The 27,125-nt window shown below is 39.2% G+C and overlaps 1 protein-coding gene across 2 annotated transcripts in view; it reads right to left on the bottom strand.

Moving 5' to 3' along the window:
- slc25a26 (solute carrier family 25 member 26) overlaps positions 1-27,125 on the bottom strand; it is a 259,040-nt gene that overhangs the window by 211,520 nt on the left and 20,395 nt on the right. For both annotated transcript variants that reach the window (XM_034167165.1, XM_034167166.1), the window contains one exon: positions 9,196-9,300. In XM_034167165.1, the coding sequence (XP_034023056.1) occupies positions 9,196-9,300 (105 nt within the window). The remainder of the gene's footprint in view (positions 1-9,195; positions 9,301-27,125) is intronic.

The raw sequence follows: 27,125 nt of genomic DNA, 5'->3' as shown, positions 1-27,125 counted from the left end.
CTTTGCGTTCTATTTTTAAAACCTCATGAGTCGTGAAAATAAACTTTTGCCTGTGTTCCTGAAATGAAATGAAAACAAGGGCAAAAGTGAAATGAAATGAAAACAAGGTGTCCAATGATTTAAAGAATGTTTTAAAATAATTAATTGTTGTATTAAATTGCACATTCAGGAACCACTGGAAATACTCTTTCAGGCAGCTCAGCTGTGTAAGGGATTCAAGTGTGATGCTCAGTCTACTAGGCTCAAGACAGCACATGGAAGAGACGGTGGACACTCTGTTCTCAACGCTTAACGTTAACGGAAAGTTTTTGTGATTTGATCCAGAAGTGCTGAGCCTGTTGGTTGTAGTGGACCATTGGTTGGTAAAGTTGTAAAGTTGTGAAGCACCTTGGTTGTGATTTGGCGGTGTATAAATAGATTGAATTGAGCATGAGACTCCGTGTGCGCTGAGAAACTAGACTTTTTTCCACTGAAACTTTAATTTTATCGCAACTACATCAAATTTAATGCAGTCATCATGTTAAAATGAAGTCCCCATGACACAAAATCACAATTATGTAAACTCTGCAATTAACCCATGGTTCATGTGCATGCTGAACTGTGAGGGGCTGCACCAACAGATCACGGACCAACTGTGATCCACAACACTATGAAACTGAGGAAATACACAATGCTATGGAAATTTCACATCCCTGCAAAAGGGTGTCATTACTTACACAATCTATTGTTTTGGCTTTTATATTTTTATTTCATTTTTTAAAAGACATCTTTTGAGAAAATTTAAATTTTAAAAAAAAATTGATGTACAGTAAAGCTCACATATAATAGATTCAGGCAGACCAGTGAATTTTGTCCATTATAATCAAAATCCGCCATATGTATAAAACAGACAAAATCAGTTATATGTATGCAGTGGTGGGCACACTTCCGATAATCCGATAACAGATAATTATCAAAGATAATGTTTTCATTATCGGATTATCTTTTTAGATAACTTTAAAAACCATCATCGGACTAATTATCTTCCGATGAATTGCTGTCCGATAACTTTTAGACAGATAACGTAGTAAACCAAGCTGAACAGTGAAAAACATTTTTAAAACTTAAAAGCAGTTGAGACCTACCTGTTAACAGTTTCCTAATAGGTATATTGTTCTACCCTCTGCAAACAGAAGAGAGCTGTTTTCAGAAAAAACACTCTATCCTCTGTAGGCAAAGGAGAACTGGTGACCCAAAAAAAAAAAAAAAAAAATTTTCCTTTAACACCATACTGATATAATTGCAATATCACCCAAGTCATCCAGAGGCATACATTTTTAACTTATGGTTCAAATTTTAACCTACTCATTTTGGACAAGTTATTTAACATTACTGTCATGTCTGAAGTTTTATAAAGTGAATATATCAGATATATGTTTTCGTTTTAAAGTAATGTGCTAATTTTTAAGGTTTTGTGAGCACATGCTGTGCCCGGCAGCAATGCATTATGGGTAGCATAGGGTAATCTCAGACGTTCACGACAGGACAAATGCATTTCAGACACTCTGTTCAGGCTCCACGGACAACAGCATTAAACTCTAGTGCCTAAAACTCTCATGAATATATTCTCTGGTTTTATAGACATTATTGTATTTGCGTTTGTTAAATTCCACGCATCTTAAATGTAGCAGACACGGATTATCTGGAATTTTGTTTTGCAAGTTTTCAAGGCCGCTACTGCCATCTACTGGCCAGTAATGTTCATGGCAGTATTCACCCCAAGTACTAAGCGTCTGGGTACCAGTAGATGTCAGTGTTCTATTTATTTGTGGTCAAATCAACTTCTTGGCTTTGCAAATGGCTTTTTTTTTTTTTTTACAAATTAAGTTAAAAACAAAACAACAACAACAACAAAACATTACAAGACAGCTCTGCGGTTGGATGCTTGTAGCTCTTCAGCAGCAGGAGGTGGTCGTGAGATGTTAAAGCTTGTTACTCCACTACATGATGCAGGACGCGCGATTAACCTGAAACTCGGTCCAAAAAATTCTCGCACGAATGAAAAATCATCTGAAAAATGGCCAAAACACGCACAGTGTAAAGCCAACATTTATGTGTCAAGATGAGGCTTTTCAGAACTGACCAATTGTTAACCTTGTCCTTTGTTTTATCTATGTTTTTATTATTTATTATTGCATTTTAACTTGTGAAGTGCTTTGTGACTTATGTCTGTGAAAGGCACTATATAAATAAATTTACTTACTTACTTACTAAAATTGAGTGCACGTTTTACAACATCATCAAACGTGCGCACATCATCAAACGTGCGCACATTCTCTCCACATGCAAAACATTTTGCGATCACACTTCCAGGGCTCTGTAAAAATTCCTGTTTTTACAAATAAAAATGGAATATTTTACAAAAGCACATTTATCTTTAAACCAACACACGACACACGTCACATTAACGTGTTGGTTTACATAATGAATGACTGAACCAATCAGTGTTTAGCAGAGGCACTTCTACCCAGAATGCTTTGCGGTCTGTGTTTGTTACAAAACCTCAGAATTAGTGCATTATTCAACATTAAAAGATATATGTTATATTTTAACTTTGTACAAATGACAGAATTGACATTAATGGAGTTATTCTATTAGTATTTTCACAAAACCATAAGTTAGTATGACTTTATTTTTCAAGACCTCCGCCTGACCGGAGTATTATGATTAGTAGAGAGCTGATTTTGTGGGTGCTCTCAGGATTCGTCTGTGCAGCTTCCTACAGGGGGCAGCATGGTCAAACATGGAAATACTGGGTCATTCTTTGGGTCTGTTGTCGTGTTAAAAGTCAATTTCAGCTTCTTAGTAATTGCAAGTGTACCAGAGACAATACTGGAATTTATCGGTTATCTGTAACTTCCGATACATTTTTGGGTGGTTTATCGGTTTATCTTTATCAAAGATAACTTTTCAGTTATCTGATTATCTGTTATCGAAGTTAATTTTTTGGTTATCTGTGCCCACCACTGTATGTATGTAACGGATTAATTACAGCCAGGAGGTGCCGAACGATCTACTGGGAATCCCCAGCACGAATTAGGCTAATGTATTTCCTTGATTAAACGCCTGCCTTATTAAATGGTGAGTCAAAATAAACGCCCCCCTTAAATAAGCGCCAAACATAAAAATTGCATAAAAAGATTCAATTTGATTGAGTCACTCATTTTTCTAATGCCTGGCTCACATGGCAAGATTTTAAAATTATCTGTAGGTTTCCAAAACCTGAGAGACCACACACGTGGAGATAAAAAAAAAATTAACAGGTTTGGTCGTACAGTGTGTGGTGTTCAGCCACACGGTGAAGTCAACACACCACACATGAACAGATTTCACAGAAACATTCCCAGGTTAGACAGGAAATCTTGCAAAATCTCTTGAGATTAAACATGACTTTAGAGTAAACAAGCGGAGATAGTTTGTTGACTATTTAAAACAGAGTGGAAAAAAATGCTAAAAAAGAAAAAGAAAAGGTGTTCTTTAAAGGAGTGGAGGCACTGCGACCACCGGACTTTCTGGTAAGTCAGAACAGCTGTTTTGATTTTATTTTCTGCTCCGTACGTCCGTCACCGCACTTTCTGATTGGCTATACGAGGTCTGTGAGAAAAGTAACGGACCTTTTTATTTTTTTCAAAAACTATATGGATTTGATTCATATGTTTTTACATCAGCCAAGCTTGAACCTTCGTGCACATGCGTGAGTTTTTCCACGCCTATCGGTTGCGTCATTCGCCTGTGAGCACGCCTTGTGGGAGGAGTGGTCCAGCCCCCTCGTCGGATTTTCATTGTCAGGAAATGGCGGAATGATTTGGGCTTTTTTTCCCCATCAGAATTTTTTCAGAAACTGTTAGAGACAAGCAGCTGGAAACCATTCGAAAAATTTATCTGGCTATCGGTGAAAATTTTACGGGCTTCACAGAGAATAAGGAGTGTTACTACAGCTTTAAGGACGCCCCACAATGGCGCATGGCGTGCCGCGCTCCGAGCCGCCATCGAGAGGCAGAAAACACCACATCATTTCTAAACGGATGGCTGTGTGGAGCTGGGACCGTCGTGAGCAATTTCTCTGGTTATCCCAAGAGCTGGACATCAGCCATTTTCCGATAGATTTCACTTTTAACAAGAGATTTTGTCATGGAAAGCCGCGCAGAGGCTTTGCGTGTCAGGACCGATTCGCTGATCGAGCGAGACAAAGGAACACCTCCGTTTTGGAGTGCCAGGGGACAAGTTGGGACAAGCCTATCTCGGCTTTCAATGCTTACCAGCCCAGTGAGTATAAGAGAAATTGTGGAGAGCTGGGTATGTCCCACAAACATATGAATCAAATCCATATAGTTTTTGAAAAAAAATAAAAAGGTATGATACTTTTCTCACAGACCTCGTATGTCACATTCAACAGGCTGCATACTTGTTTGTGGTCGGGGGACACCACACACACTGCGATATCAGGCCAAGACAATCCAACGTTGAATATCCCCAATTTGAAATTGGAGCGTCCCTAACGTCCTTCCGAGCGGATCAGAGCACTCTTAACACACCACACACAGCAGGAATATCTGATAAGATTATCTTTAGCATCATCGTGATTGTTGGGTCTTCCTTAAGATTGTTGGAAGGGGAAGATCGTGTCCGATATCGGCCTAATTATCTTGCTGTGTGAACCAGGCTTTAGTCCACTGCGGAGTGGTACCTTAAAATCATAAGGCTTGAAAAGTAACCAATCACAGCCTTTGCGGTCTCCACAGTTTTGACCGGGATACAGAGAGCGTTCGCAGCTATGCAGAGGACTCTGATCTAAATTGGCTGTGGTTTGTCACACCCAGGAACGTGTAAAACTTAACACCATATTCCAGTGCCAGCAGCAAGCAGCATTTCGTTAATAATCACCGGTCTTGAATTAGGGCCTCGTTTAGGTGCCATGTCTGAGAGCGGTTTGAAAAACATAAACTCCCAGGCTTTTAATCAAGAAAATAGTGTACCCACTTTCCTCAAATCGGCTAGTGTCAGTGCTGAACTTCATTTCATACCTCTGCTACTGGGCACGTCCAGACTGCTCTATCCTCTACATGCAAGGGGTTTTTAATGGAAATATTGCGATGGGGCGGAACGCTTTGTCTGATGTGAGCGAAAAGCCAACATACAAAATCAGGTGTATACAGTGTTTATTACATGGAAAACCATGCAAAAGCATTGGGACTTTTGCTGTTGTCTGGTGACTGGGAGCATCCAGTTGATACAATAACGGTTTAGGCAAGCTTTACTGTAATTTCAAAATGAAGTCACGTAATAGGTCAAGGGTTCACATACTTTTTTTTGCCTCTGTAGGTTTGGCTGGACAATGCAGGTAGCCTGAAGCACACACTTGGAATTATATCCCAGTTTACACATTCATAGTGCAACTCCAATGCCATTGTCATCAAACAAAAGGAGGACTGTTTTTCTTAAGAAACGTCACCATTCAGCAGGCTGAAAATACACTAGAACCCTCTAGATTCAGACATGTGGCAAAGCTGAGGTCAACCAGGACTAAAACTTTCTGAATGGACACACAGGACAGAGTTTACCTTCCACCATTGGAGGGTGGGTACATTTGTGGTGCACCCCTCGGTGCAATAGTATAACCTGGCAGAGCTTATCATCCATTCAACACTTGAGAGGTCACACGATGTTGCCTATATACATGCAACGCAACTCTGTGATTGTATCACTTGCTACTGGTGCGTTGACAAGACAGGTTCTACACATTCCTTCACATTTCACCATGCCCAAGGGATCCAGAGGAGGTGCTGCATCCAGTCAAGCCTCTGATGTTGGCCAGCAGAGAGCAACAGAGCAGTAATAGTGTACTAGCAGAGGTAATATCACAGCGTTACATATTTGAAAGCTATAGGGTGGAGTCAAGCCTTGCAAGGTGCTGACATGGAGCATATGCAGCCATTTCCGCAAAGGGCTCAAAGTGATGTTTACCACACAGTTCAATAAAGTGCTACGGTGTGATCGTGCTGCTGTCGTGTCTTCAGACAGAGTTTACTTGGATTTGGACTTTTACTTGGAAGAAGTTTACTTGGATTTGATTATTATTATTCACTCTCTTTAATCCAGTGGTCAACTCCACAGTGTGCTTTGAATGTTATTTTGTGGAAAGCTGGAAATTTCATGTCATTAGGATATTAGGACGACAACATCACGAGAACTTATCCATGAATTTATTTACATTGCATGATGCATCATGTTGTGTTTAGCGATGATCAAGTAACAAGTGTTTTCCCCCGTCAGTGTTATGCCTGGGTGTTCTGATCCCGAAGTCCCACTATTTCTGCAAGGAAGGTAGGAAATTGAACTCTTTTTATTCTAATTTAATTAATAATATTATTTTAATTAAAAAGCGAACCAGAAACAGGTAGGTATGGCACTGACGGTCCATGTAAGACCATTGTTTTTTTATTTTTATTTATACATCAAATATAAACAAAATAGGTACTGTACAAAATCTTGAAATAGCTGCACACTAGGGTTATGACTACAAAACTTTTTTCAAAACTTTCATTTTCCTGATGTTGTTTCTTGATGAACTTTTACCCATAGATCACTTTTTTGAAGTTTATTTCACTGGATCATGAAAAAATCTCCCGCACCTAGCACCACATCACTTTTAAAAATACACGAGTTTACACAATACTGTTTAAAAATAACGTAACAAGAAAAGAATTAACAAGTATCAAGAAATAACAAGAAAATACATACAAATAAATATTGCTAAAATATATTATTAAACAATAATTAAAAGAAATCAAAAATAAAGGTAAAATAGATGATGGGGGAGGTGATGGTCTAGTGGTTAAGGTGTTGGGCTTGAGTCCAGAAGATCATGGTTTCAAATCCCCACCTGACTGGAAAATCACTAAGGGCCCTTGGGCAAGGCCTTTAATCCCCTGTTGCTCCCGGTGTATAGTGAGCACCTTGTATGACAACACCCTGACATTGGGGTGAATGTGAGGCATAACTGTAAAGTGCTTTGAGCGTCTGATGCAGATGGAAAAGGGCTATATAAATGCAGTCCATTTACCATTTATATAAATGCAGTCCATTTATAGATAAACATGAACATGTCACTCAACAAAGTCTGCTGCCAAACTGGTGTCTAAACACTCTTTGTCAACCAGAAAAGCGTCACAGGTGCTTCAAAGTCTGGCTGAAGATGGAGTTAGTGTCCCAACACCATGACAGTCTGTTGTCTGGCGTCGAACAATCAGAGATGCAGAACAAGTTAAGAACCGCCTCATGGAACTGATCTCTGAAGAGAAATTTTGTTTGCATTTTGATGGTAAGAAAATTGACAATAAGGAGTACCAAGTTGTGTACTTGAAAAATAACAGAAGAACATTACAACTTGGCATTTTGGCTTGTGACAGTAGAACCACTGCAGACATCTATATACCAAGATAGGACCTGCTTGATGAGTACAATGCATGGAACAGTATTCAGATGATCATCTCTGACACAACAGCAGTCAATACTGGTCACAAAAATTGTGTTGTAGCAAGGCTTCAGAGAACATTTCGACACAAGGGATTCGATGAACCTCAATACATCGGCTGCCAGCACCACATTCTCGATCTTGTTCTGCGACATGTGTTGGACTTCTTTTTTCCTATACGGTCACGGTCACCTAACATTAACTATGAGTTTATTGATGAGATTTTGGAACAGTATGATGATTTGCAAAATGCACACATGGGCACAGAAGTGATACCAGAATATGAGAACCTTGGCTGAAGACATGATTTTAAATTCCTTTTTGAGCTTTGTGAAGCATACAAGTTTCACAAAATGGAGGAAAAATGGCCTCACATCAAATGGCACAAGCTGCCATCACTTCACAGTGCCAGGTGGAACTCACGAGGAATTTTAGCACTTATTGCATTTTTCCTTCTTGCAAAGTGGCGAGAACAGCTGAGGGTAATTTGCGTTTTCATTGCAACTACATGGTCGCGGGCCTGGTTTTCTAACCAACACTATTCAGAGACAGATTATGAAGTCCTGCTGTCATCAATATCCAAACTTAAGTGTCCCAAAGCTGTGAAATTCTTCTCTACTCATAGTAGCTGAGAGAGCTGTAAGGTTGATGGAGGAGGTTTGTTCTACTTGCAAAGACAAATACCTTAGCAGCAAATTTATTAAAACTAAGACACAAATCTGAAACACTAAAAAACACGACAAATGCTATATGTACTCATTTTCATGTATTCCTCATGTGTATTGTATGTAAAACTGACATGTTATAATAAAGAGTGTTTGAGTCGCTAGGTGTTTTAATGTGAAATATGAAACTGTCTTAGGTGCGGGAGGTTTTTTCAAGGTCTGGCAAAACCAAAGTCATTTTTGTGAGTTTTAGGTAAAAGTTCATCATTTATAACCCCAGGCTAATAAATTTGAGATTTGTCATAACCCTACTGCACACATAAAATTAAAAAGTAAAAGAACATAAATATGCAATATAATAACACAGTATATTATTTACATATAATAAAAGAAAAGAAAATATAGCGCAACCGAACATTTACAGATCAAATTTATCTATAAAGAAACTAGTTTTGAAGCATTACTGGATTCAATCAATGAAGAATAATAATAATAATAAAGACATATAATAAAGACCCATTTCTCCAATAAGTAATGTTGGGTTTTGACTTGAAAAAATGACATTTATGTATGTAGTTGGATAAATCTTGTTCACTCAACATGCACACTGTATTGCACATCCGGGTACTTTGAGTCCTTTTTGCCCTCTTCATTAGTGGCAGCCTTGCCCCCATGTAGACACGGTGGCGTTACATTAGAGGTATAGGGAGTCCGCACACAAGCTTTCATATGTAACTCTATGTGTAATATAGTGGAGCTCAACTTTTACCAGCATTTTAGTATGAACGGTTGATATTTAGAGAATGTTGAAATTTCTTCTGGGACCACAACAAACATCAGCATTGCCCAACTAATGTCAACTTAACTCCTACAGAGTCTGGTGGACCTCGGCGCTGGTCAACAGCAAACAACTTTTCACTCTCTGTCGGCAAACGCCGGGCTTATCGTCAGAGTGTGTGAATGGGCCAAAACCAGTGAACGTATGAATTGTGGACAATGGCTTTGCTTTCCTTGTACCTCTTCTCTGAGTGTAGATAGCAGCATTTGGTAGGTGGTGGATGAAGGACAAGCCTGGGTTCTCTGTTTGACCACTTCTGTTGGCACCCGGATCAGACACGCCACCTACAGGATGACAAGGACAGAGCAAGGTTACATAGTCTCTCAATGTGTTTTAATTGGCCAGTACTGGATTTCTTTCTGAAAAACTTGTCATTTTGGTATTGCGCTTCACTGCTGGTTTGTGGCCTGGCTAACTCATCAACCCCCCACCCCCACACCACCCCCCACCGCCCTCCCTCCCACTCTCCCAGGACTCCTGTTATTCAACAAACGCTAACTGGTGTATATTTACACTACGTAAGAGGTGGTCCTGATATGGCATGGCCTGTGGAGGGCAATTACACTGAGCTGGCAGGCTAACGAGTGCTGTAGCGGGTGAAGCACTGCACCAATTAACAAACCAGTACACACAGCGGACGTGACATCTGAGCTGAGCAGGTAAAAAGGTCGGAGCGTGATCAGGCCAACTGTGTATCTATGTGTGAAGAGCATGCGCTTCCACCAAGCCCGCTGACAGACTCAGACACACTTACACACCTCAGTAAACACACTTGCAGCTACAAGTTCCAAACCATCCTCCATATGTCAACAAAAATATGGCCTGCCAACAGCTAGTGAAGATAGACGTGAATATTTACGCTTCATAACTCCCATCGCCCTCAAAGCAGGCAGGCACAGCTGCCCACCTGGCGACTTGATTTCACATTTATCTTGCCGTAGTGTGGAAATACCAGCTAACGGCAAGTAATCTTACAGAGCAACTGGTGAGCAGCACCCTGCTGTAACACCCCTTAGTTATATAGATGCCAGGTTGCCAGTGCCAGTCACACCTCAGCCCTCTGAAGAGGGGAGATGAAGGAAGAGAGCCTGATGGCGGCACTGCGGCAAAGAATAAATGCAACACTTTCCTGTCCTTTCAGCTGTGCATATTTGAGCACCACCAGAGGTTGAAGATGAGATGGGACCTGGAGGCGGGGCTTAGGTTTGAGAGTTCAAGTCTGTCCTCCTCAGACAAACGGTGATAACACCTCAACAGTGTGAACACAAATACAGACCAACAAACATCTATAATGATTTAAAAAAAAATGTGAATACAGATGCTTCCACTTATGGCATGACCTATTTAAAGAGTTAACATCCTCTCACGCTTTGTGTTAAAATGCCCTCTGAGAAGGTCAGGTCATGGTAGATCAGCACAAAGTTATTCATCATGATTATATTTTTCTTATGATCAAACACAGGAAAAAAAATGAAAATGCACTTGTCAGAGGTGGCAAAAGCACTGCCCACAGAGCAAAAGTGTTCACAGTCTGGCATGATGAGGCTCAAACAATGACACTCACAGGGAGGCTCACGCACAAAATCCCACCAAGAATACGTCACCTACGTCATGTGACAACCAAAGGCCCACATAAAGATAGTAACGGTGTCCTGTACAACACAAGCTCTTCAAAACCTACAGCATTCAGATCTCTCTGGGTATTTGTGGCAGACAGATGCTGTCAAAAAAAAAAAAGACAAAAAAAAGGAAAAAATGCAAACTGAATTATTTATTTTAAGAAAGCATACTGTTCAGGCTGTAGTCAAAAGAGTAACACAGTAACTAAAGTACTGTTCTCATATTCACAGATATGAAACTCAGAATGCTACAGTCGATAACTGTAATTCAACATGTGAATATCAATATATCAATGTCAAATAAATGTAAGCTAGTGCACAGTTTAACGCCATAACACAATGGACTTGTTGCATCATACGACATGTGTAAAAACAACCCTAACATGCCGTAGTATAACTTGAGGACAACCTTGATGTTTTGGGAAAACCTCCTGGTGTTGTCACCTAATCTAGGACAATGTTATGTGTTCCATGAAAATGCAAATTAAAATGATCACAAATGTAATGAGTCAGAAATGTTTCACATTTTGTTCAAATTTGATTGAATAAATTCCATTTTTGTAAGGTAACCTCTTTTTTTCATTGCCTAATCAGAACATCTAACAGTTTGTCAAAATAATGCTATTTACTGCTTTTTATAGAGGAATAAAATTATTGTGCAGACTTGAGTTTAACCTTTTGGCCCGGCCCTCCACATTATTTTCTGTTTCTCATTTGGCCCTTTGCAAAAAGTAATTGCCCACCCCTGTTATAGACAGTGTTCAGGAAAAAGTCCCCCAGGGATTTTGATTATAGGAAGATAGCTCAAGCAGAACAGGCTCAGTGGGGTGACCATCTGCTTTGGCCATACTACCAATAGCAAAATAATAAATTCAAAAGACAAAACAAAGAACCGTCAAACATGTAGGGGAAGAAATGTTGCAGCTAAGCAACCAAACACATATTGGAGTCCAGTAGTCGCAAAGACTAGTGGCTCAAAGGACATCCAAACGGTGAAAGGCAGAATCTCAGTAAATGGACTGTAGTGACCACTGAAGAAATGTTCCCCAGTTTTCATCTACATCATACTTCCTTAATTCCTTGGCATGCTCCAGATTCCTACAGTTTCCCTGATAGATCTCACATGTGCCAGAACCGGACAATCTAGGAGGATCAAATGGATGGTTGGTGGATTGACAGAAGGCTCAATGAAGCTCTAAAATGCACCAACAACATGTAGAGGAGGATTCCCAATCCAGGTGGCTTTCCCTTAGCCGATAGTCTGCATCTTAATCAGTAGCTTGTTCTTGGACAGAGAACAAAATAGAAATCAGTCAGCTACAATGAACAGTTCACTGTATCACCATCTTATAAACAGCAAACTAACAGATAATAAGCTAACAAGCTCAAATATCCTGGTTCCTCCTGGGCACCCTCCAGACCATCTAAGGTTTCCCAGGTTAAGGGTAAGGTTTCAAACCATGACCTTCTGGGATGCAAACCCATGAAAGTGAGAACAGGGCTCAACTTAATCACCAGCTGATGGCTCAGATGGCAGAGTGGAGACTCTACCATCTGAGCCATCAGCTGGCAATTTAGTCAGAAATTTCACTTTGAACATTCACTTGACTATCATCTGCTGGGTATCATTAGGACATACTGTCAAAGAGAAGCTTGTGTTAAATGTTGGATGGAAAACTGTTTTACACAATCTCTGCAGAGATCTTTGGCTACCTCTGGTGGTCACATTTTTCCTTTGTAAGTCTTCAATCAATCCTACAGCTTTCACCATCCCTAAATCACAACACAGCTACAAAATATTTCAGAATGACAAGTGAGAAAACAGTCTCCAAAAGGAGACAGGGAACACATTTTTGAAACGCTGGTGTTCAACTCTCCATCGGCATTCCAAAGATCTCTAGGCTCTCTGCTAAGTAGCCCTGAAACTGGCATGACAAACACACATTATGCAGACTCTAAAAACACGACATGTGAAACTTTGAGACTACAGTCTTTTTTTGGTATGTCATAAAAATCCATGTGAGTATTAAATGAATCATATTTGGTCTAATTATTGCCAGCTTCATAATACAGTACCAAAGAGCAAAAAAACAAAAAGCCCATTGAGAATCTACTATAAATATAAAATTTTTTTGTGTCTCAGGTGAGTGGCAATAGTCTACATTATGTTTAAACAAACCGTTGTGCAACAGTGCCACCAAGTGGTTTGTGCATGTTGATTCATGATCACTAAGCTGACTGGATCTATCTCAGATATCTCATTTTCCCTCCCTTTGGTCAAGTAACCATTTATAATACGTCATATATCATGTTATCCCGAAACCATTTCTCTAAAGGACCAGAACACGGCAGTTAAATGGAAAGAAAGTGACTATGACAAGTAATTACTGGTGTAATTGGATGGGAGGCCTGGAGTTGAGGCGGCCTTTTCTCTCCTGTCACTGCAGAGGGGAAGGCGGAATGAGTCAGACATTATACCAAATAAATTAGGGACACTGTTTATTTTGGAGTAATTTGTGCACCTCAGGGCGGGGAAAGTGATGTTTAGTGGTTTGAAGATAAAACGTGCAGTCTCCAAGGCCCTGTCAGATCTTTGAAAACCGCAGCAAATAGAGGATATTATGGTAAAGAATGGATGAAAACCATACTTAAAACAGAGTAGATTTAAAGGGAATTAAAAGCAGCATGGTATCATGCAAAGCACACTTCAGTGTCACTTCTTTTTCTCGATTGTAAATTTATAAACACACTTCCAGTCTAATGAATTTCTACCATTAGCATTAATTATGAGGTGGTGTGCCTGTGAATCAAGCCTTTCGGGACCGTTTCTGGTTAAACGACAGACGGTGTTTTACAGCACAAACACCAGGCTACAACTTAAGAAGCCAACTGCAGAATCATGGACAAACCATAGCCAAGAATTTCAGATTGTCAGCATCATTAGAGAATCAACACACTATTTTCTGCTTACTTCATCAGGACCAGGATTACCACAAGTGAAAATCGACCACGGGCAAATGTGGTGAGCATCTTTAAGACAGTTTCTATAGAGTAAATTTGGAAATATTTCACTCCTGGAGAACAGGAAATCTTCATGGACAGATCAGTAAAGACAAAGAAGTGTTACAAATGCAAATTATCCAATAATTCGTACAGTTACTTTCTAACATAATGTCCACATTGTATGCACATTACAGCACAGCAAATGTCATTTATAAACAATGACAATTTATGCAAAGGGGCTTGTAATCCATATTACTTAAACAAAGATACATCAACATGTCTAAATTAAAAATCCAAAATGTCTCTGTAGAGTAATTTCTTTAACAATCCTTACTCAAGTTTAGCTGCTCAGTGTGTTTTACTCTCTTTGCTCTTTTAAGAGCTCTTCACAGCATTTTATTAAAAAAAAGAATAAAGAAATACATAAAAACTCCCTGGGATAATCTTATATTTTTGTTTGTCCATGGTTTGTCCATGATTCTGCGGTTGGCTTCTTAAGTTGTAGGTTGGTGTTTGTGTTGTAAAACACCGTCTGTCGTTTAACCAGAAACGGCCTTGAAAGGCTTGATTCACAGGCACACCACCTCATAATTGATGCTAATGGTAGAAATTCATTAGACTGGAAGTGTGTTTATAAATTTACAATGGAGAAAAAGAAGTGACACTGAAGTGTGTTTTGCATGATACCATGCTGCTTTTACATTCCCTTTAAATCGACTGTTTTAACTCTGGTTTTCTTCCATTTTTACCATAATATCCTCTATTTGCGGACTCACTCCAGCCTCTATCATTACAGTCTAAGGGCCCAGGAGCTAAAGCACAGCATAAATGTATGTGGGGCATGTATGGCCACACACTGATATTTACGTGGCAGGAAATCTGAGCATAAATGTGGGCACAGGGCACACAGAGGTTGAATTTAGGCACCTAATTAGTCATGGGTGCATGTTAACTACCAGTGTCTTTTAGATGCAAGTGTGCCAGCATCAGGGGCATTGTTACCCAGAATACAAACTCTGAAGTGAGAGATTTTCTGGCCAAGAATATAGACAGTCCGTGCACGATGCATGTAAAGCACAGCTGGTCCAGCTGACCTTTGTGACAGACCTCTCACAAATGGAAGGATAAGGGCACCAAGATGTGCCACAAGACTCATGCAGCTCCTGAAGCAGTAACATAAAAACTGCTCACTAAGAGCATTACAACCGGATTAAAGATGGCCCACAGCGGCAGAGGGCGCGCCACACTCCAAGCAGCCATCGACAGGCTGAAACGACCAGATCATTTCCAAAGTGAACGCTGTGTTGATCCGGGACGTCATCTGACTACCAGAGAAATTGCAGAAGAGGTGGACATCAGCACTTTTGCGGCACATTCCACTGTTACAGGAGATTTTGTAATGAAAGACGTGCAGAGGAATTCACGCGTCGGCACGGAGCCGCAATGGCGCACAACAAAAAGCACATGCGTGTTGGAAACCATTCGGAAGATTCAGACGGCTTTTCAGTCGAGTGAGTATCTGAGAAATTGTAGGTAGGTAGGTAGGTAGGTAGGTAGGTAGGTAGGTAGGTAGGTAGGTAGGTAGGTAGGTAGGTAGGTAGGTAGGTAGGTAGGTAGGTAGGTAGGTAGGTAGGTAGGTAGGTAGGTAGGTAGGTAGGTAGGTAGGTAGGTAGGTAGGTAGGTAGGTAGGTAGGTAGGTAGGTAGGTAGGTAGGTAGGTAGGTAGGTAGGTAGGTAGGTAGGTAGGTAGGTAGGTAGGTAGGTAGGTAGGTAGGTAGGTAGGTAGGTAGGTAGGTAGGTAGGTAGGTAGGTAGGTAGGTAGGTAGGTAGGTAGGTAGGTAGGTAGGTAGGTAGGTAGGTAGGTAGGTAGGTAGGTAGGTAGGTAGGTAGGTAGGTAGGTAGGTAGGTAGGTAGGTAGGTAGGTAGGTAGGTAGGTAGTAGGTAGGTAGGTAGGTAGGTAGGTAGGTAGGTAGGTAGGTAGGTAGGTAGGTAGGTAGGTAGGTAGGTAGGTAGGTAGGTAGGTAGGTAGGTAGGTAGGTAGGTAGGTAGGTAGGTAGGTAGGTAGGTAGGTAGGTAGGTAGGTAGGTAGGTAGGTAGGTAGGTAGGTAGATAGGAGAGATAGATAGGTAGGTAGATAGATAGATAGAATAGATAGATAGATAGATAGATAGATAGATAGATAGGTAGATAGAGTAGATAGATAGATAGATAGATAGATAGTAGATAGATAGATAGATAGATAGATAGATAGATAGAGATAGATAGATAGATAGATAGATAGATAGATATAGATAGATTGATAGATAGATAGATGATAGAAAGATAGATAGAAGTAGATAGATAGATAGATAGATAGATAGATAGATAGATAGATAGATAGATAGATAGATAGATAGATAGATAGATAGATAGATAGATAGATAGATAGATAGATAGATAGATAGATAGATAGATAGATAGATAGATAGATAGATAGATAGATAGATAGATAGATAGATAGATAGATAGATAGATAGATAGATAGATAGATAGATAGATAGATAGATAGATAGATAGATAGATAGATAGATAGATAGATAGATAGATAGATAGATAGATAGATAGATAGATAGATAGATAGATAGATAGATAGATAGATAGATAGATAGATAGATAGATAGATAGATAGATAGATAGATAGATAGATAGATAGATAGATAGATAGATAGATAGATAGATAGATAGATAGATAGATAGATAGATAGATAGATAGATAGATAGATAGATAGATAGATAGATAGATAGATAGATAGATAGATAGATAGATAGATAGATAGATAGATAGATAGATAGATAGATAGATAGATAGATAGATAGATAGATAGATAGATAGATAGATAGATAGATAGATAGATAAGATAGATAGATAGATAGATAGATAGATAGATAGATAGATAGATAGATAGATAGATAGATAGATAGATAGATAGATAGATAGATAGATAGATAGATAGATAGATAGATAGATAGATAGATAGATAGATAGATAGATAGATAGATAGATAGATAGATAGATAGATAGATAGATAGATAGATAGATAGATAGATAGATAGATAGATAGATAGATAGATAGATAGATAGATAGATAGATAGATAGATAGATAGATAGATAGATAGATAGATAGATAGATAGATAGATAGATAGATAGATAGATAGATAGATAGATAGATAGATAGATAGATAGATAGATAGATAGATAGATAGATAGATAGATAGATAGATAGATAGATAGATAGATAGATAGATAGATAGATAGATAGATAGATAGATAGATAGATAGATAGATAGATAGATAGATAGATAGATAGATAGATAGATAGATAGATAGATAGATAGATAGATAGATAGATAGATAGATAGATAGATAGATAGATAGATAGATAGATAGATAGATAGATAGATAGATAGATAGATAGATAGATAGATAGATAGATAGATAGATAGATAGATAGATAGATAGATAGATAGATAGATAGATAGATAGATAGATAGATAGATAGATAGATAGATAGATAGATAGATAGATAGATAGATAGATAGATAGATAGATAGATAGATAGATACTTTATTGATCCCAGAGGGAAATTCAAGGCATCCAGCAGCTGGGCATGTAACAGCTGGGCATGTCACAACTTGTCCTGTGAGACTTCCAACACGGACGTGCTTTTTGTTGTGCGCCATTGCGGCTCCGTGCCAACGCACGAATTCCTCCGCCTGTCTTTCAGAAAGTTATTGGCTGCATATTGTGCAATCGCTTTTTGCTCCCAAAGGATGCACCCGGCCCTGTGTCTAACCACACCTCATTTTTAGACCAATCTACCAAAAGGTGCACAAATGACTGAAATTATACTCAATATTCATATGACATTGGCTGAAAGCATTAAAATAACATGCCATTCACACTTGTGTTGTGCTGTGTGTTGCTCTGTACTAGACAGAGGAAAGGGCCCTCAGTGTGACTAAAAAGATGAATCCAGGTTTTGAGTATATTTCTTATTGTTACATGGGAAACAATGTACCAGTAGATTCAGTAGATTCTCACAAATCCAAGACCAAGCATTCATGATATGCACACGCTTAAGGCTATGAAATTGGGCTATTAGTAAAAAAAAGTAGAAAAGGGAGTGTTGACAATAATAGTAGTGTGGCATTCGGTCAGTGAGCTCGTCAATTTTGTGGAACAAACAGGTGTGAATCAGGTGTCCCCTATTTAAGGATGAAGCCAGCACCTGCTGAACATGCTTTTCTCTTTGAAAGCCTGAGGAAAATGGGATGTTCAAGACATTGTTCAGAAGAACAGCGTAGTTTGATTAAAAAGTTGATTGGAGAGGGGAAAAGTTATACGCAGGTGCAAAAAATTATAGGCTGTTCATCTACAATGATCTCCAATGCTTTAAAATGGACAAAAAAACCAGAGACGTGGAAGAAAATGGAAAACCATCAAAATGGATAGAAGAATAACCACAATGGCAAAGGCTCACCCATTGATCAGCTCCAGGATGATCAAAGACAGTCTGGAGTTACCTGTAATTGCTGTGACAGTTAGAAGACGCCTGTGTGAAGCTAATTCATTTGCAAGAATCCCCCGCAAAGTCCCTCTGTTAAATAAAAGACATGTGCAGAAGAGGTCACAATTTGACAAAGAACACATCAACTGGCCTAAAGAGAAATGGAGGAATATTTTGTGGACTGATGAGAGTAAAACTGTTCTTTTTGGGTCCAAGAGCCGCAGACAGTTTGTGACACGACCCCCAAACTCTGAATTCAAGCCACAGCTCACAGTGAAGACAGTGAAGCATGGTGGTGCAAGCATCATGATATGGGCATGTTTCTCCTACTATGGTGTTGGGCCTATATATCGCATAGCAGGTATCATGGATCAGTTTGTCAAAATACTTGAAGAGGTCATGTTGCCTTATGCTGAAGAGGACATGCATTGAAATGGGTGTTTCAACAAGACAATGACCCCAAGCACACTAGTAAACCAGCAAAATCTTAGTTCCAAACCAACAAAATTAATGCCTCGCAGATGTGAAGAAATCATGAAAAACTGTGGTTATACAACTAAATACTAGTTTAGTGATTCACAGGATTGCTAAAAAAGCAGTTTGAACATAATAGTTTTGAGTTTGTAGTGTCAACAGCAGATGCTACTATTATTGTGAACACCCCCTTTTCTACTTCTTTTTTTTTTTTTTTACTAATAGCCCAATTTCATAGCCTTAAGAGTGTGCATATCATGAATGCTTGGTCTTGTTGGGTTTGTGAGAATCTACTGGTACCTTGTTTCCCATGTAACAATAAGAAATATACTCAAAACCTGGATTCATCTTTTTAGTCACATAGCACTACTATTATTCTGAACACTACTATTTTGAATACCAGGGCTTCAAAGAGTTAGTTATGTATTTGCTGAACATGTTGAAAATGCCCATGTGGCCGCGGGTCTCAAATTTCATAGATGCAATGTTGGGGGTGATCATTTATGACTCATGGAAAAATATTAGAAACAAATTTGAGATAATTCATACGGGCACAATAAAAACAGATCGATGTGATCAAGACTTTCAAGACTCAATTTAGAAAGATTTACAGTACTTGGACAGTTACACAGATGCTGTAATTTCCCTCAGGATTCAGTTGAAGTCCTGCAGGCCACCATCTGCCTGGAGTCCCCAACTTAATCTGGCTATACTTCAGACTGTTTTTCAGGAGAGCGCACGCAATCTGGGTGGAGCATGTATAAACACGGCCACAACAAATGAACGCAAATGTGGGAGTTTTGTCCAAATGAAAACCCTGAAATCTGTAAGGGATTACACTGGAGTCACCCATGTTCTTCGGAAGACGCGTTTCATCTATGAGACCCTCTGAATATTATCCAGAGGAGTCATATTGCATGGCTTGGTACTGTCCCATTGGGACATCTACTTTGAGCGGTTGTGTGTGAAGCATATCCTCCTGCCACAACATTGGACACCTCCAGTGCCAGGGTTCAGGTGGCTGATCCACCAGCTGTGAATCACAGAGTCTCAGTGGGATTGCAAAGGTGATGAAAGAGCTGAGGGCAGCTAAAGCTGCAGAGCTCTGCAGTATCGAGGCTGAACATCATCAAATGGGTGGGGATGCTGATATTCCAAGTAACCTTCCTTCAATCTGAGATCACACATCAACCATCGGATTGGAATAAAATGTTTTTTGTCCCTCACTGGAAAGAAAACAGTGCAACAGCTACGGACGTATGACACTGCTCTCCATGCTAAACAAGAGATTTTCAACAGGAAGAACTCCCACCTGCTTGCTGTGCAGCGATCAGTGCAGTCACCTGTTGACCCCATCCGAGCAACCCAAGTACTCATTAGGCAAACATGGATATCGTCGATGCGCCTTTGCATTTTCCACTGGTTTTCACAAAGCATTTGATTCAACTGACTGGGCTGCGTTGTGAAAATTTATATGCTCTTCAATAAGATGCTGGCTTATACAGGGGCACTGTGAAAACAAAATGGCAATTTTTGCAGTCAGACCCTTTGGAGCCTATCTCAGCCATCACTGGGCAAGAGGAGGGGTTCACCCTGGACAGGGCGCCAGTCTACCATAGGGCCGACACATATAGACCAACACATTCACACTCTCACATCTACGATCAATTTAGAGTCACTAATTCACCTAACCTGCATCTCTTTGGAAGTGGGAGAAACCCAGAGCACCTAGAGGCAACCAACATGAATGCCGGGAGCGCAAGCACCACTCTCCACACAGAAAGGACCAGGTCAAAAGCAAAGCTTGGACCTGGCACCACTAAGCCATCATGCTGGCCAACTTTTAAATCTGTTCTCAAATCTGTTCTCATCTGTTGTTTATAGTTAATGTGTTTTTAATTATTTTATATAACATTTTAAGTTCACAATGTGTATACAATTGGTTTTAATGCTTGTCTGCTTTTCTGTTAATTTTTGCAGTACTCTTTTAATGTATTATATGTTGTGGCTTACTTCTTAAAAGAAGTAAGCCACAAACAAAGACAGTGATTTTATGGGACAAAGACAATATGGAGATACTTAAAGGATCCTTTCTCTGCACTAATTGGGAAATATTTCATGAAATGGAAATAAATGAAGCCACTGAAGTAATAACAGATTACATTAAATTTTGTGTAGACAGTGTTATGAGTAAGAAAGAAGTTACAGTGTACCCAAATAATAAGCCGTATATAACTAAACAGGTGAAAGAGTGTATTAATAGGAAAAAAATAGCATTTAAGAACAAAGATAGAATGAGTGTGAAAGTGGTACAAAGAGAACTTAATACATTGCTGAAAAAGGCCAGGATATTACACAGGGAAACTATTGAGAAGAACTTTAGCAAATAGACATTAAAAGGCTGTGGGAGAACATCAAGATAATAACAAATACGAATCCAGCTAAAAAGACACTTGCAACAAATGATGATCAAGGAAAAGCAAATGAGTTAAATGATTTTTTTCTGAGGTTTGAAACACAAGATTTTTCTGATGATTGTAAAAATATTCTGGAAAATCTTCCTGTTGATCAAAATACTAGGATTGTAATCGACTCATGGAGAGTTCAATCAATCTTTAAGAAGGTGTCTACAAAAAAATCCACCGGCCCAGATGGCATCTCTGCAATGCTTATAAAAGCATGTGCAGAAGAACTGGCCCTTGCTTGGTGTCCTGTCTTCCAGCAGTCCGTAGACCTTCATACTGTACCAACCCTCTGGAAAAGATCCATTATTGTTCCAATCGCCAAAAAATCGTGCTCACTTGGAAATAATGACTATAGGCCAATAGCTTTAACATCTGTTGTAAGCAAGTGCTTTGAAAAGATTATGCTATTTTTCCTTAAGACGGTTGTTAACCCTGTACTTGATCCATTCCAATTTGCTTATAGGCAGAGTAGAGGTACTGACGATGCCATTAACAGCTTAACCCACTTTTCACTTAAGCACTTGGAAGATCCCACTGCTTATGCACAGATTTTATTGGTTGATTTCAGCTCAGCCTTTAATACATTACAGCCATACCTGTTGTTGTCCAAGTTAAAGGAAATGAATGTTAACCCACTTTTAATCAGATGGTATCATTCCTTTTTAACTAATAGATTACAACAAGTTAGAGTTAATCAAGCTCTTTCGGTACTCAAATCATCAAATACAGGTGTACCACAAGGCTGTGTCAGTTCTCCTGTTCTCTTCACTCTTTATACTAATAACTGTACAAATAACTACTGCAATAACTTTGTTTTTAAATTTTCTGATGATACAGCTATTTTGAGCCTACTGCACAAAGATTCAAGTCCAACAAAGTACTTCCTTGAAGTGAAACACTTTGTGCAGTGGTGTGATGACAACCACTTGGTTTTAAATGTCAATAAAACCAAGGAAATGATTCTGGATCCAAGGACTGTTGGGGACCATACTCCTGTGGTCATACATGGTATTCCCATTGACCAGGTCAACTCATACAAGTACTTGGGGCTGCACATAGACAATACCTTCAGCTGGACTGCACATGTGGACAGTTTGTGCTCCCGATTCCATCAAAGACTTTATTTCCTTCGTAGACTTCGTTTGTATGGAGTCAATCAGAAAATTATGTTGTTGTTTTACCAGGCAGTGTTAGAGAGCCTAGTTAGGTATGGCATGACTGCCTGGTACGGCAATCTTTCTGTACAATTTAAAACGAAACTTAGACAAATTGATGATGCGATGAAGATAATCGGAAAGAAACAATATCAGTCCCTCAGTTCACTCTATGAAGAGTCTGTTTTGAAAGCAGCTCAGAGGATACTGATGGATTCAGTTCATGTTCTTCACGCAGAGTACACTCTCCTTCCTTCTGGGAGAAGGTACAGAGTTCCTCGGAGTAGACTGAATAGATTTAAAAATTCATTCGTCCCCATGTCTATTAAATTGTTAAACAATAATGTTTAAAATTGGAATTATGCAATATTTATGGTGTTTCTCCTGACTCCTGTCATGTTAATTTGTTATGCATGTGGTTGTGTTTTTATCTGTATTGTTTGTTTTCTCTTTTCTTGTAAGGCACCTAGCATGAGTCCAAGACAAATTTCCCTGAGGGGACAATAAAGTGTATCGTATATGTAATCAATCATGTGAAGCACTTTGAAATACACTACCCTGAAAAACCTAGACAAATAAAGATATATTAATACAACTACTATAATCACCAATATTATCCTCATCATCATGAAAACCTGGAATAAGGGCCAACAAAGGGAGAAAGAAGGAAAAAGTCAAGTACAAAAGGCAGAAAGATCAGCATAAGGTGCATCTCCAAGTAAGAAACAATAGCCAATAAATCACTGAGCACTGCGCTACTCAAAGAGGATGCATGAATTATTTCTCAGTGCCAAGTTAGGTGTCTGCCGGTTTCTTCCCGCATTCTTCTCACTGTCCCCCTATCTCGTCATGTCACACAGTATTTTCCAGTACATCCTCCCACTGACATTGGGGGGGGGCTTTATAGATGCAAGAGAAGCCTGCCGCCTGGCCTTGACAAATGAGCTTTCAGGGCAGACGTTGAGCAAATGGGAATGAAGATAAATCTGATGTAATAGCTGGATAACAGCCCGCGAGAGCCTGACAGATGCCATCATCTTACACATTCTTTATGGTAGCATCACTACCACACTCACAAAAACACCACCACACTTCTGCCTGCTGGATTTCCCCTCACTGTCCTTTTTATTTCTACTTCTGTCTACAACTTATGACTGTACTCTCCACCACCCCACCACGTCGACAAACGCACAACTAGTTTCTCACATCACAGAGCATCAAAAATCATCTGTTCAACGGCTCTGGAACATGTTATCTTGACCATAAATGCTTGGCACTGTTCACAAGAAGTGTTCCTCTTTAATTACAATTCAATTCAGTCACGCCGCGAGATGTCATTAACATCGAGAAATGCATTGAGTCGGTCTGTTAAGGCTGCACTTTAATCGCTGCACATGTACAACAGCATTAACATCGCAACATAAAACTCTTTGTATATTGTGCCTAAAACGCTCGTGAATATATTATCTGGGTTTTTAGACGTTGTTATTGTGTTTGTTTTATGTAAACATGCGAGAAGTTCAGGGACCTGTACTATGAAGCAGGGTTACTGGCTTATCAGGGTAACTTCAGGAGTAAGTTGATGACGTGTGGAGTAATTTCCCGGTTAACCCGTACTACAAAAGGTGGATAGGTTTTGATCGAGGTATGCTGCCATGACAATTTACACTGCGTGCCAAACCTGCTCCAAGCAGTAACATGTAACATCACCCATCGTAGCAATGCCCTGACAATCGAGCAGATAATGTGCCCTGCGCTTAGATATTTTGCCAGTGGACAATTTATGTATTCCATCGGTGATGCTGAACATCTGAGCAAGAATACTGTATGTCATATGATTCGCAAGGTAGTACTTGCTCTATCTAAACTGTTGGATGCATTTGTCGTTTTCCCTGGCCATTTATCCACAATGCAAATCAAAGAAGGGTTTTATGCAATCGCAGGTAATTACTAATATCAAAATAGGTCTAATGCATGTCCATTAATCAGGCGAAGTGGAGCTTATCAATGACAATTTCTCCTAGGTTTCCCCAAGAGTAATAGGAATCATTGATTGCATGCAAATCCCAGTCAGTGCACCCCTGGGAGAGCACGAGGGCGATTATGTCAATCGCAAATCTTTTCACAGTATCAATGTGCAGGTATAGCCGTTCTATTCGGCCTATTTCATATACCCATTATTGTGTAGTCCACTCTAACCTCACCTTCTTTTCACTTATTTCAGCCACATAAGGGTTGCTTTGGTTGATTTTTCTAAATATTCCAATATGAAATTACTATAATTACATATTTCACATTCTTTTTCTCCCCACATGGGGCTGTCCTGTTGGATAACCTTCATGCCAAAGTGATATATATGTACCTATGTTAACAGAATGACCATTAATGGCTTTAAATCCTAAGATGACATGTGAGCATTTACCCGATCAGCAATACGTTGCCAACAAGCCTGTCTTGCTTTACTGGCAGACGATGTGTTCGATTTCCCCCTTAACGTTACTTTAAATTCCTGGTAGCTCCGCATAATAATCATGCATTCTTCGTCAGTAAAGTAAGGTGACCGCGCCATCATTGAAAAATGGTGACGTGCGCTGCAACCTGCCCCTTTTATGTGAACGCGCACAAACTCCAATTAGGTTAACACAGGTTCAACAAATCAACATCTTACTCAGCGTCGTAGTACCGATTAACACCACTTGAGAAAACCAGGTTTTGTCAACCCCAGTTTAAGAGGGTGACTCTGGGTTATATCTGAGTAAGTTAACCCCGCTTCGTAGTACAGGCCCCAGGTTGTTTCTCCGTTATTTTTAATGGGAATTGCCGTGAGCTGCAATCGCTTCCTGTTCATGTTGTTCTGGGGAAAGTGAAGTTTGCTCTTTAACGTCCTGTTTATTGTCCTTTACAGCACCGTTTGTCCAGTTTGTTTCAGAGTAATATACATAAAATGTCTGAAATGTGTCTATTATATTCCATGCAGGTTAAACGTAGCAGACACAGATTACTTGGAATATTTGTTTTAGCAAGTTTTCAGGGGCTCATGCATGCAGTCTCATTAACGTGATTAAATGCATACAAACAATATATAATATATAATATAACATAATATATAATATTTTGGTAGTATAATATTAATTTGCAATTGTCATCGTGGTTTCTCTATGTTATTTAGACTGCAGTGACTCTGGTGCACATGGGATTACGGGGAATAAATATAACAATTCCCAGTATTAGATTGTCATGCATTTCATTTGAAAGCGGGTTCACCTCATTTCATTTAAATCACTTCATCACTGTCAGCGCAGGGAAAAAAAAAGGTTTCAACATTTGTAATTTGCCATTTTATTGACATTCACTTAAATAATACAAAACACAACATCAAATGTTGTAGAATTCAACTCATAAACAGCTGTCAGCAAAAACTTTAACTTGTTATTGATAACATGGAAATTCAATATGGCGATACGGATGCATGTTTTATTATGAAATTATAAATTGTTGTACACTTTCTTCATTTGTCTACTGTGATTCAAAAATTTTAACTTAATTTTTTAAGTCATGATTTTGTTTTACATAATGGCAATCATGTTATATCTTTTTATAAAAAAAAATATTTTTCTTCTTTCCCTTGACTGAAAAAAAAACTGTTTGCTGTGTTCTAGACCAATCACAAGTCCTTAGCTTCCTTTATCAGTTTGAGTCTGGGTCTGTGGCAATAAAGTCAGAATCCCAAACTAATATATTAATACATTTTACCAGCTGCAGACAACTTGATGGCAGCTGCTGAATGTAACAAATAAAGCAACTAGCAATCTAATTTGGTTATTTTAAAGGTTAAGCACTCAGAATAGTAACTATTAGTTACTTTCCTGATTACTCAATCTTAAGAGTAACCAAGTTAGATTACTAGTTACCTTATTAGTTACATTCAGCAGCTGCAGCTGCTAATTAAGTAGCTGCATGAAGCCGCTAATGAAGTAACCATATAAAGTAACCGTATAAAGTAACCAAAAAAAGGAACTTTTCAAAGTAACTGTGGCAACACTGGTTAATACTGTGATATTGGTTCTGAACAAGAAAACTATGCTATGCTAACAACAGCTTGATTCTTCTTCTGGGCTTCTATGGTGTGCTTTCTGCTTCTGTATGTGATGCTGCCCCCCAGTGGTAAACAAAAGTTAAGCAGAAGCCGTGCCACTGCTAACATTCTGCAGCACAGTGAAGAAGGTCCATGATTATTCATGAAATATGTATTTGAAGACAAACAACACCACTTCTGGCTTATTCTGCCTTGTCACGGAAAAATTTTTTCTACATTAAACAAAGAAGTAGAGAAGCTTGAATCTTCGACTGGACTGGGTTGCTTGACGCGAGGACGTTTCGCTTCAAATCGCAGAAGCTTCCTCAGCTAAAATTCTTGCTCTGGTGGTCTGACTTCTGTCTTGACTCTTGTAGAGAAGAATAATTAAGAAGTCACAAAAGCTGGAGTTTTAAACCTAACCAGACCCCTCCTACCGAGAGGCAGACTGCTATAGGCTAGTGACTAAACAACAGCTCTAATTAGCACCTATTGTGCTCTAGTTAGCACCCTCCTAATGACAGGGGCAGCTGTCCCTCTCCTGATGGCTCCCTTGACGACTCTGCTGATGACGTGAATGACTCATTACCATTAACAAAAGACTGAAACTGCTTTGATCTGAGTACCCCATTGTAAACAGGGGATAAAATTAAACAAAGAAGTGTACTAGATTGCACTGAATTGTTCCATAATAAAAAGTATCCTTCCTGAATCATATTGTAGCCTACTGTATCTAGATATATATTGTTTCATAAGGGTGAGTTGCACACC

This window comes from Thalassophryne amazonica, chromosome 3 (genome assembly GCF_902500255.1).
Source record: "Thalassophryne amazonica chromosome 3, fThaAma1.1, whole genome shotgun sequence".
Taxonomy (NCBI): domain Eukaryota; kingdom Metazoa; phylum Chordata; class Actinopteri; order Batrachoidiformes; family Batrachoididae; genus Thalassophryne; species Thalassophryne amazonica.
This window is presented reverse-complemented; position numbering and strand designations above follow the sequence as displayed.